The following is a 12,280-nucleotide window of genomic DNA, read 5'->3' as shown; positions in this document are numbered from 1 at the left end:
AATTCAACCTAATTGCAATGTGCATAATAAATACAGGAGGTTTATCTCAAATCATCATCATCATTATCTCAAATTTATCTCAAATTATTACCTTCTGAGTTCCATTATACAGTTCCTTCTGAGTTCCATTATACAGTGCCTTCTGAGTTCCATTATACAGTGCCTTCTGAGTTCCATTATGCAGTGCCTTCTGAGTTCCATTATAGAGTGCCTTCTGAGTTCCATTATGCAGTGCCTTCTGAGTTCCATTATACAGTGCCTTCTGAGTTCCATTATACAGTGCCTTCTGAGTTCCATTATACAGTGCCTTCTGAGTTCCATTATACAGTGCCTTCTGAGTTCCATTATGCAGTGCCTTCTAAGTTCCATTATACAGTGCCTTCTGAGTTCCATTATACAGTGCCTTCTGAGTTCCATTATACAGTGCCTTCTGAGTTCCATTATACAGTGCCTTCTGAGTTCCATTATGCAGTGCCTTCTGAGTTCCATTATACAGTGCCTTCTGAGTTCCATTATACAGTGCCTTCTGAGTTCCATTATGCAGTGCCTTCTGAGTTCCATTATACAGTTCCTTCTGAGTTCCATTATGCAGTGCCTTCTGAGTTCCATTATACAGTGCCTTCTGAGTTCCATTATACAGTGCCTTCTGAGTTCCATTATACAGTGCCTTCTAAGTTCCATTATACAGTGCCTTCTGAGTTCCATTATGCAGTGCCTTCTGAGTTCCATTATACAGTGCCTTCTGAGTTCCATTATGCAGTGCCTTCTAAGTTCCATTATACAGTGCCTTCTGAGTTCCATTATGCAGTGCCTTCTGAGTTCCATTATGCAGTGCCTTCTGAGTTCCATTATGCAGTGCCTTCTGAGTTCCATTATGCAGTGCCTTCTGAGTTCCATTATACAGTGCCTTCTGAGTTCCATTATACAGTGCCTTCTGAGTTCCATTATACAGTGCCTTCTGAGTTCCATTATACAGTGCCTTCTGAGTTCCATTATACAGTGCCTTCTGAGTTCCATTATACAGTTCCTTCTGAGTTCCATTATGCAGTGCCTTCTGAGTTCCATTATACAGTGCCTTCTGAGTTCCATTATACAGTGCCTTCTGAGTTCCATTATACAGTGCCTTCTGAGTTCCATTATACTGTTCCTTCTGAGTTCCATTATACAGTGCCTTCTGAGTTCCATTATACAGTGCCTTCGGAAAGTATTCAGACTCCTTGACTTTTTCCACATTTTGTTAGGTTACAGCCTTATCCTAAAATTGATTAAATAGTTTTTTTCCTTCATCAATCTACACACAATACCTCATAATGACAAAGCTAATTAAATATATATATGTATATATATATATATATATAACATTTACATTTACTCAGTACTTTGTTGACGCACCTTTGGCAGCAATTACAGCATTGAGTCTTCTTGGCTATGACGCTACAAGCTTAGCACACCTGTATTTGGGGAGTTTCTCCCATTCTACTCCACAGGTTGGATGGGGAGAGTCACTGCACAGCTATTTTCAGGTCTCTCCAGAGATGTTTGATTGGGTTCAAGTCCGGGCTCTGGCTGGGCCAGTCAAGGACATTCAGAGACTTGTCCCGAAGCCACTCCTGCGCTGTCTTGGCTCTGTGCTTAGGGTCATTGTCCTGTTGGATGGTGAACCTTTGCCACTGTCTGAGGTCCTGAGTCCTCTGGAGTAGGTTTTCATCAAGGATCTCTCTGTACTTCACTCCGTTCATCTTTGCCTCAATCATGACTAGTCTCCCATTCCCTGCCACTGAAAAACATCCCCACAGCATGATGCTGCCACCACCATGCTTTACCGTAGGATGGTGCCAGGTTTCCTCCAGATGTGACGCTTGGCATTCAGGCCAAAGAGTTGAATCTTGGTTTCGTCAGACCAGAGAATCTTGTTTCTCATGGTCTGAGAGTCTTTAGGTGCCTTTTGACAAAACTGAGAAGTGGCTTCGTCAGGCCACTCTACCATAAAATCCTGAATAGTGGAGTTCTGCAGAGATGGTTGTCCTTCTGGAAGGTTCTCCCATCTCCACAGAAGAACTCTAGAGCTCTGTCAGAGTGACCATCTGGTTCTTGGTCACCTCCCTGACCAAGGCCCTTCTCCCCTGATTGCTCAGTTTGGCCGGGCGGCCAGCTCTAGAATGATTCTTGGTGGTTCCAAACTTAATCCACTTAAGAATGATTGAGGCCACTGTGTTCTTGGGGACCTTCAATGCTGCAGACATTTGTTGGTACCCTTCCCCAGATCTGTGCCTAGACAATCCTGTCTCGGAGCTCTACGGACAATTCCTTTGACCTCATGGCTTAGTTTTTGCTCTGACATGCTGTGTCAACTGTGGGACCTTGAATAGACAGGTGTGTGCCTTTCCAAATCATGTCCAATCAATTAAATGTACCACAGGTGGACTCCAATCAAGTTGTAGAAACATCTCAAGGATTATCCATTTCAAAGGGTCTGAATACCTATGTAAATAAGGTATTTTTTATATATTATTTTATACATTTGCAAAAAATTCTAAAAACCTTTATTTGCTTTGTCATTATGGGGTATTGTGTGTAGATTGCTGAGGATTTTTATTTTATATAATCAATTTTAGAATTAGGCTGTAATGTAACAAAATGTGGAAGAAGTCAGGGGTCTGAATACTTTTCGAAGGCACTGTTTATGTTTGGAAAAGTATGAATAATTTCAGTCAAGCATTTGCTCCAATGGCTGATATTGACTGACATTAATATTATTATTTCAATTGGCCAATTAACACTGTAACCCATAACAAATAAATATGAATGTTGTCGAAATGTACCTTTTTATGACTCGTATGTTATGAGTAGGCCTATGTGTTCTTGGCTATCATGTTATATGATCTAGATTTATTTTAAGCCTTTTCCAGAAATTAGAATTACACCAAAAATGAAAGCAATTGTCTGAGGATGGTGCTGGACCAATTGTCTGAGGATGGTGCTGGACCAATTGTCTGAGGATGGTGCTGGACCAATTGTCTGAGGATGGTGCTGGACCAATTGTCTGAGGATGGTGCTGGACCAATTGTCTGAGGATGGTGCTGGACCAATTGTCTGAGGATGGTGCTGGACCAATTGTCTGAGGATGGTGCTGGACCAATTGTCTGAGGATGGTGCTGGACCAATTGTCTGAGGATGGTGCTGGACCAATTGTCTGAGGATGGTGCTGGACCAATTGTCTGAGGATGGTGCTGGACCAATTGTCTGAGCATGGTGCTGGACCAATTGTCTGAGGATGGTGCTGGACCAATTGTCTGAGGATGGTGCTGGACCAATTGTCTGAGGATGGTGCTGGACCAATTGTCTGAGGATGGTGCTGGATCAATTGACATAAAAAGAAAAGGGGACAGTTTCATGAAAAAGCTTCAAATCCAGGTCATGTGACATGATTAACCAAAACACAGGGCCCTAGTTATGAGATTTGAGGACCTTATTTAGCAAGATATATTTCTTTTCTGTATAATAAGTTCAGGTAAGTCTGTTATGTGTATTGTTCAGGATATGAATAGATATATTGTCCTCCGCTCTCTCAGGGCTTTGCGGGGGCTCTTGGCCAGAAGGGTGACGAGGTGAGTATTCATGGAGTGTGAGTGTTAGTGTGAGTGTTAGTGTGAGTGTTAGTGAGAGTGTTAGTGAGAGTGTTAGTGAGAGTGTTAGTGAGAGTGTTAGTGAGAGTGTTAGTGAGAGTGTTAGTGAGTGTTAGTGAGAGTGTTAGTGAGAGTGTTAGTGAGAGTTAGTGAGTGTTAGTGAGAGTGTTAGTGAGAGTGTTAGTGAGAGTGTTAGTGAGAGTGTGAGTGTTAGTGTGAGTGTTAGTGAGAGTGAGAGAGGTAAGTAAGCCTTTGGTCTCACTCCACAGGGACAGAGAGGAGTTCCTGGTGACCCAGCCAAAGGGGTAATGTTACAATACCAAATAATTATCCCTGACTATATTTACCTAAATACATGCTTTATACACAGTACTATCAAATCCTGCATAATATTATGCTTACTCTCCGTTTCATCACAACAGATCCTTGGTCCCACAGGAAAGAAGGGTACCAGGGTAAGTGGCTTATTATTGTTTTAGTATTTTTAACTTTAGGTAAAACCTGCAAACCCTAAGGTGCCCCTAACCACACATCTGCATTACAACAAACCCTAAGGTGCCCCTAACCACACATCTGCATTACAACAAACCCTAAGGTGCCCCTAACCAGACATCTGCATTACAACAAACCCTAAGGTGCCCCTAACCACACATCTGCATTACAACAAACCCTAAGGTGCCCCTAACCACACATCTGCATTACAACAAACCCTAAGGTGCCCCTAACCACACATCTGCATTACAACAAACTCTAAGGTGCCCCTAACCACACATCTGCATTACAACAAACCCTAAGGTGCCCCTAACCACACATCTGCATTACAACAAATCCTAAGGTGCCCCTAACCACACATCTGCATTACAACAAACCCTAAGGTGCCCCTAACCACACATCTGCATTACAACAAACCCTAAGGTGCCCCTAACCACACATCTGCATTACAACAAACCCTAAGGTGCCCCTAACCACACATCTGCATTACAACAAACCCTAAGGTGCCCCTAACCACACATCTGCATTACAACCAACCCTAAGGTACCCCTAACCACACATCTGCATTACAACAAACCCTAAGGTACCCCTAACCACACATCTGCATTACAACAAACTCTAAGGTGCCCCTAACCACACATCTGCATTACAACAAACCCTAAGGTGCCCCTAACCACACATCTGCATTACAACAAACCCTAAGGTGCCCCTAACCACACATCTGCATTACAACAAACCCTAAGCCATCGTATCCTAACAGTTAAAGTGCTGTTAATTGGTGGTGGGAGTATTCTCTCACAACAAGGACCAAATCCCCAGGCCTGCCTGTCAACAAACAACACAATTACATTTCTGCTTAGTGGCCACTGGGGACTCATGGATTACCCATGATACACCACAGAGATGGCTATTTCCTCTCTAGATGTAGTCGTCCAAGATCTATTGTTAAAAGTTAGAGTTTAAGGAGGGGCTCTTCAGATCTTTCTTTGTTAAAACAACACGTCAAAGGCCCCCTTGGTTGCTAAGCTGCTTTTCATTGTTGTTCTGTAAGTGGTTGTAGTGTTTATTGATTGTCCTGTGTGTCTGTGACTGTCTGTGTTGTGTTTATTGATTGGCCTGTGTGTGTGTGTGACTGTCTGTGTTGTGTTACTCAGGGTGACATTGGTCCCATCGGTCCGACTGGACCCCAGGGAGTAAAAGGGGTCCAAGGAGTCAAAGGAGAGAAGGTAAACCACACAGAATAGTGTCATCCATCTTGTCATTACCTCAGGTTCCACCATAACCCATTTCCTAACCTGAAATTCACCCCTACCCAGCAGACATAACAATCACATGGTCAACATAACAATCACATGGTCAACATAACAATCACATGGTCAACATAACAATCACATGGTCAACATAACAATCACATGGTCGACACAACAATCACATGGTCAACATAACAATCACATGGTCAACATAACAATCACATGGTCAACATAACAATCACATGGTCAACATAACAATCACATGGTCAACATAACAATCACATGGTCGACACAACAATCACATGGTCGACACAACAATTACATGGTCAACATAACAATCACATGGTAGGTTTAACAATCACATGGTCGACACAACAATTACATGGTCAACATAACAATCCCATGGTAGGTTTAACAATCACATGGTCGACACAACAATTACATGGTCAACATAACAATCACATGGTCGACACAACAATTACATGGTCGACATAACAATCACATGGTCGACACAACAATTACATGGTCAACATAACAATCACATGGTCGACACAACAATTACATGGTCAACATAACAATCACATGGTCGACACAACAATTACATGGTCAACATAACAATCACAGGGTTGATACAACAGTCACATATAACATATTATTGTGTTGTGACGGCCGGATAGAGAAACAACAGTGTTGTGTGTGTGGTCTGTCTGTTGGGTTTCTACAGGGTAGTCCTGGGTTCGGCATTCCTGGACAGCAGGGACCAAAGGGAGAAAACGGTGAAAGGGTGAGTGCTTCACTACCGGTGTGTGTCATTGGTCAGATGGTTGTCTGATTAAATCACCATGGGAGCATACTGTTCTGGACATTTCCTTTTCTTTGATAGGATCTTCTGTCCTGCACCTGATAAGTTAGATATGCATATTTATCGATTTTTTCTATTGGTCAGATGAGCCATGATGTACTCTAGGACAGGCTGACATGTTTGATGCGTTTGTTGGTCTCCTCCACCTTACAGGGAAATGTTGGCTTGTCTGGGAAACCTGGACCCAAGGTAAATAACTTCTCTCAGTCCACTTTACATGCCATCAATATCATTACATTGTAGGGACATTTTAGAGATATTCAAATAAAAAGTACACGCAGCGTGTCAGTGATTCCATCTTTACAGGGGCACGATGGCTCTAAAGGGGCAGGGGGAACTGTTGGGGTCCCCGGGAATCCTGGAGCACCAGGACTAAGAGGTAAAGATGTAAGTAAATCATGACTGGCTGTTATTGCAATGATGTGTGTGTGTGTGTGTGTGTGTGTGTGTGTGTGTGTGTGTGTGTGTGTGTGTGTGTGTGTGTGTGTGTGTGTGTGTGTGTGTGTGTGTGTGTGTGTGTGTGTGTGTGTGTGTGTGTGTGTGTGCGTGCGTGCGTGCGAGCGATAAATGGGATCAATACATTCACATAGTTCTTCAAACAGTCAGCATGGGTTAGATGACACTATTGGCGTGACAATTATCCTTGTTTATAGGGTGTGCCTGGAATCAAAGGAGAATCAGGACTACGGGTGAGTTCATGCATCTGTATCCGCTGGACAATATTTAAGCAATAAGGCCCGAGGATGTGTGGTATATGGCCAATATACCACAGCTAAGGGCTGTTCTTATGCACGATGCAACGCATAGTGCCTGGACACTGCCCTTAGCCATGGCATATGCAGGTAGCCTAGTGGTTAGAGCGTTGGACTAGTAACCAAAAGGGTGCAAGATCGAATCTCCGAGCCGACAAGGTACAAATCTGTCGTTCTGCCCCTAAACAAGGCAGATAACCCCATGTTCCTAGGCTGTCATTGAAAATAAGAATTTGTTCTTAACTGACTTGCCTAGTTAAATAAAGGTAAAATAAATCAAATAAAAAATAATTATTGTCCATATATCACAAACCCCAGAGGTTCCTTGTTGCTATTATGAACTGGTTACCAACGTAATTAGAGCAGTACAAATAAATGTTTTGTCATACCCGTGGTATACGGTCTAATATACCATGGCCTTCAGCCAATCAGCATTCAGGGCTTGAACCCCCCAGTTTATATTTCAGTATAGTCTCCTTGTATGTAACTTACCGTAAATGCAATGAAACTTCTGCCAATAGCTCTGAACCTCTATGGCACAGGGTAATTCACTCGCCATGTTACCTCTGGTTTACTGGTTCAAGCCCCAATCCTGCTGTTCCTCCTCAATCGCTACAACAGCATTATATTTAGACACAGCACCTACAGCATATGATTGGATACAACACCCACAAACATGCGGTGAGTCACAGTTTTTCTCTCTGTTATGAATGCTTTCTCCTCAGGGAGAGCAGGGACCAGCGGGTGAGCCTGGTGAGAGAGGAACAAGGGTAATGTCTCCATGTTCTACCCAACTCTTATAAAGTTTGAAATATGCTGCACTGTTGCTTGGAGTGGATATTTCTTGGCTTATCCTCACTCTATACTGTGACTGTAGGGCCCACTGGGGTTACCGGGACGACCAGGGGACCCAGCAGAGAAAGGAGATACCGGGAACATTGGTTTGCCTGTAAGCATTGTCTGACTTTACTATTTTGTTTGTAAAACTTTATTAGTCACTGTCAAAGATACAAACCTGATTGATTTGAATTGCTCGGCGTGGTTGGATATGTTCAGCGATATGATTTGCTCTTTGTTTCAGGGAACGGAGGGAAAGAAAGGAGAGCCTGTAGGTGTACATTCACAACAACATGACAGACATGTATCACTGCATGCAGCGGTTGACTGACTCTCCATCACACTTGGTTTAGGTCAATGTCTCACGTCACTGACTTCGCCCATTGTTCAGGAACATCAACACTCTTGTGTTTCTAATTATATTCCTAGCCTGATAAATGCACAAATGAAAAATCCTAGCTTTATTAATCATGTTATGTTCCCCTTGAGTGAGTGTTGCATCTCCCATCAGTATTGTGATGGTGATGCAGGACTGCTCAGCTAGCATGTGTTTACTAGCCACTAGTTGACCGCACATACCTCTTGTTTTGTTCCCATGGTCTCGCCTCTGAAGGGAAAACCAGGACCTCCGGGAGGCGCGCAAGTAAGTCCATCATCCGTTACCTCTTCAGAACAACTTTCCATGAACTCAGCCATCCCTGGCAGATGGAACCAGGGAGAAGATGCTTGATGCTCCTAGAAGCCCAAGGGGTTAGATTATATATCCAGGGAGTTAGATGAAAACATGTGATTGAACATTAACTTTTTTGGGTTGGTTCATTTAGTTTCATATGACTAGTCCATCTTTAATTTAACCCTTTCAAGACCCTTTATGAAGAGGACTGGACTTGTTTCATATTTCTGTTGTGTTTGTTCCCTCCAGTTCAGTTCAGACAACAATATCCTGACTAGGGTGATCAAGGTGAGATAAGTGGAATCCACGTCATCGGCATGACATGGATCACTGTATAATAGATTTATATGTACTTAATCACAGTATAATAGATGTACTTTATCACAGTATAATAGATGTACTTCATCACAGTTTAATAGATGTACTTAATCACAGTATAATAGATGTACTTTATCACAGTTTAATAGATGTACTTTATCACAGTATAATATATGTACTTCATCATAGTATAATATATATACTAAATCACAGTATAATATATATATACCTAATTACAGTATAGTAAATGTACTTCCTCACCGTATAATAGTTGTACTTCATCACAGTATAATAGATGTACTTAATCACAGTATAGTAAATGTACTTCCTCACCGTTTAATAGATGTACTTAATCACAGTATACTAGATGCACTTCATCACAGTATAATAGATGTACTTAATCACAGTATAATACATTGACATGTATTCCTATTGTTCAAGCTCTTATCCAGAAGTACCCTTTTCTATTCTATACTATACTATATTATTTTCTATTCTATTTGATTATGCTATTTTCTATTCTATTTGATTGAGGCTGGTGTGTTTTCTCATCTATCAGGGTGAACCAGGACATCCCGGAGAGCCCGGTCTCAGAGGGGAGACAGGTCTGCCTGGACAAAGGGTGAGTGTGATACTTAGAGGTCACAGGTCATGTTTGGCAGGTCATGGTAATAATAGCACTGTATTATTCTCTCTGTAGGGTCCTGATGGAAAACCAGGATCTCCAGGAACGGTATGACCACATGAGTAACAATGAAGAGCTCTGTCGCTAAGTTGTGTCGCTAAGACTTTTCAAACGTTCTGTGAACAGGCTGATAGAAGCTATGTATGTAATACCCACAACGTTGAATGACCTCTAAATAACTGTGACCTACAGGGTGAAGGTTGAGGGCTTATATTGGTATTACATTGTTGTAACTGATGTTTACATCTGACCCCTGATAACATGTTTGACAGGGAGGGTCTGGGTCAGGGAGAGATGGTCTGGATGGGTTACCAGGAAAACCTGGATCCAAGGTTTGGACACCTCATTCCACCACACTCACTTCCTTTCACATCTGTTGTTGTTATTCTAATGTGAACACACACAAACATACACGTACATAGACTAGATGTATTGTTGTAGTTTGTCAGCATAACAGAACCATTATCACAGTAAGAGTTCACATTGACAAAATTGGGTGTTGATCGTTCAATCCATAAAAAGTTGTAGCAGATAATCAAGGTGTTGTGCTTTGAATGGTTTCCTGTCTGCAGGGTGACCCAGGAAAGACAGGCGAGCCAGGAACGGTGAGTGCAGTATTCATACTCTTTGAATAAACACATTTTGCTCTAATTCCTTTAATCAGATGATAACTGCAGTCCTACAGAGCTACAGGGTGTGTTTAAAGCCCAGCTCTGATAAACCTGATTAAACAAATTGTGGTTTAAATTAAAGACCGTTGTTAGTTGGTGATCAGTTGATTCAGGGAGTGTTACTGCTTGGTGAGACAAAACCCTGCATTGGCTGTGGTTCTCTAGGGCTACAGCAGTTTCCCTCTTGCATTACACTACATTACATTGATTGATGATGTGCATGGACTAACCAAGTACTTCAGAAGACGTTTTGGGTTACGTTGGGATTAGACAGTCAAACTAGCTCACAATAGTTATATTCTTCAAGAATCTCTCAGCAGAAACTTGTCACAGGTTCTCCTACTGTCTAGGGTATTGGTGATTACAGCCTATTCAATGAACATTATGTACTAGCAATGTTGTACTAGGTTGATGATTGTTAGTCATCCATGAGTCATTTAACAATATCATAATGTATACAGAGGGCAAGGAACCCCACTTATAGATGGGAAACGTGTGTGTGTGTGTGTGTGTGCGTGCGTGTGTGTGTGCGTGCGTGCGTGTGTATGCATGCGAGTGTGTGTGTGTGTGCATCCGTGCGTGTGTGTGTGTGTGTGTGCGTGCGCATGTGTGCGTGCCTGTGTGTGTCGGTCTGAGCAGAGGGGAGAGAAAGGAGACCAAGGCAGGGTGGGGATTGCTGGAATGCCTGGTTTACCTGGGACCCCAGTGAGTATGTTTCTGTCATCATCATAACATACACATACAGTAATTCAATTTGACATGACATAATATACAGTTGAAGTCGGAAGTTTACATACACTTAGGTTGGAGTCATTAAAACTCGTTTTTCAACCACTCCACAAATTCCTTGTTTACAAACTATAGTTTTGGCAAGTCGGTTAGGACATCTACTTTGTGCATGACACAAGTCATTTTTCCAACAATTGTTTCCAGACAGATTATTTCACTTATAATTTACTGTATCACAATTCCAGTGGGTCAGAAGTTTACATACACTAAGTTGACTGTACCTTTAAACAGCTTGGAAAATTCCAGCAAATGATGTCATGGCTTTAGAAGCTTCTGTCAATTGGAGGTGTACCTGTGGATGTATTTCAAGGCCTACCTTCAAACTCAGTGCCTCTTTGCTTGACATCATGGGAAAACCAAAATAAATCAAGTATAAACACCATGGGACCACGCAGCCGTCATACCACTCAGGAAGGAGAAGCATTCTGTCTCCTAGAGATGAACGTACTTTGGTGCGGAAAGTGCAAATCAACCTTGTGAAGATGCTGGAGAAAACCGGTACAAAAGTATCTATATCCACAGTAAAACAAGTCCTATATTGACATAATCTGAAAGGCCACTGAGCAAGGAAGAAGCCACTGCTCCAAAACTGCCATAAAAAAGCCAGACTACGGTTTGCAACTGCACATGGGGACAAAGATCGTACTTTTTGGAGAAATGCCCTCTGGTCTGATGAAACAAAAATAGAACTGTTTGGCCATAATGACCATCGTTATGTTTGGAGGGAAAAGGGGGAGGCTTGCAAGCTGAAGAACACCATCCCAACCGTGATGCACGGGGGTGGCAGCATGATGTTGTGGGGGTGCTTTGCTGCAGGAGGGACTGGTGCACTTCACAAATTAGATGGCATCATGAGGGTGGAAAATGATGTGGATGTATTGAAGCAACATCTCAAGACATCAGTCAGGAAGTTAAAGCTTGGTCACAAATGGGTCTTCCAAATGGACAATGACCCCAAGCATACTTCCAAAGTTGTGGTCAAATGGCTTAAGGACAACAAAGTCAGGGTATTGGAGTGGCCATCACAAAGCGCTGACCTCAATCCTACAGAGAATGTGTGGGCAGAACTGAAAAAGCGTGTGCGGGCAAGGAGGCCTACAAACTGGACTCAGTTACACCAGCTTTGTCGGGAGGAATGGGCCAAAATTCACCCAATTTATTGTGGGAAGCTTGTGGAAGGCTACCTGAAATGTTTGACCCAAGTTAAACAATTTAAAGGCAATCCTACCAAATACTAATTGAGTGTATGTAAACTTCTGACCCACTGGGAATGTGATGAAAGAAATAAAAGCTGAAATAAATCATTCTCTCTACTATTATTCTGA

The 12,280-nt window shown here is 42.3% G+C and overlaps 1 protein-coding gene across 1 annotated transcript in view; it reads left to right on the top strand.

Moving 5' to 3' along the window:
• The window catches only part of LOC139393125 (collagen alpha-1(VII) chain-like), a 109,026-nt gene that overhangs the window by 54,102 nt on the left and 42,644 nt on the right, over nt 1–12,280 (top strand). The window contains exons 43-60 of the mRNA XM_071141492.1: nt 3,573–3,608; nt 3,896–3,931; nt 4,049–4,081; nt 5,273–5,344; nt 6,093–6,152; nt 6,384–6,419; nt 6,537–6,617; nt 6,884–6,919; nt 7,708–7,752; nt 7,860–7,931; nt 8,064–8,090; nt 8,433–8,462; nt 8,742–8,780; nt 9,370–9,432; nt 9,511–9,543; nt 9,768–9,827; nt 10,068–10,100; nt 10,806–10,871. Coding sequence (XP_070997593.1) covers nt 3,573–3,608; nt 3,896–3,931; nt 4,049–4,081; nt 5,273–5,344; nt 6,093–6,152; nt 6,384–6,419; nt 6,537–6,617; nt 6,884–6,919; nt 7,708–7,752; nt 7,860–7,931; nt 8,064–8,090; nt 8,433–8,462; nt 8,742–8,780; nt 9,370–9,432; nt 9,511–9,543; nt 9,768–9,827; nt 10,068–10,100; nt 10,806–10,871 — 858 coding nt within the window. The remainder of the gene's footprint in view (nt 1–3,572; nt 3,609–3,895; nt 3,932–4,048; nt 4,082–5,272; nt 5,345–6,092; nt 6,153–6,383; nt 6,420–6,536; nt 6,618–6,883; nt 6,920–7,707; nt 7,753–7,859; nt 7,932–8,063; nt 8,091–8,432; nt 8,463–8,741; nt 8,781–9,369; nt 9,433–9,510; nt 9,544–9,767; nt 9,828–10,067; nt 10,101–10,805; nt 10,872–12,280) is intronic.

Source organism: Oncorhynchus clarkii, chromosome 33, assembly GCF_045791955.1.
Source record: "Oncorhynchus clarkii lewisi isolate Uvic-CL-2024 chromosome 33, UVic_Ocla_1.0, whole genome shotgun sequence".
In the NCBI taxonomy this organism is placed as follows: domain Eukaryota; kingdom Metazoa; phylum Chordata; class Actinopteri; order Salmoniformes; family Salmonidae; genus Oncorhynchus; species Oncorhynchus clarkii.
Note: the sequence above shows the minus strand (reverse complement) of the source record. Positions and strands in the feature narration are given on the sequence as shown.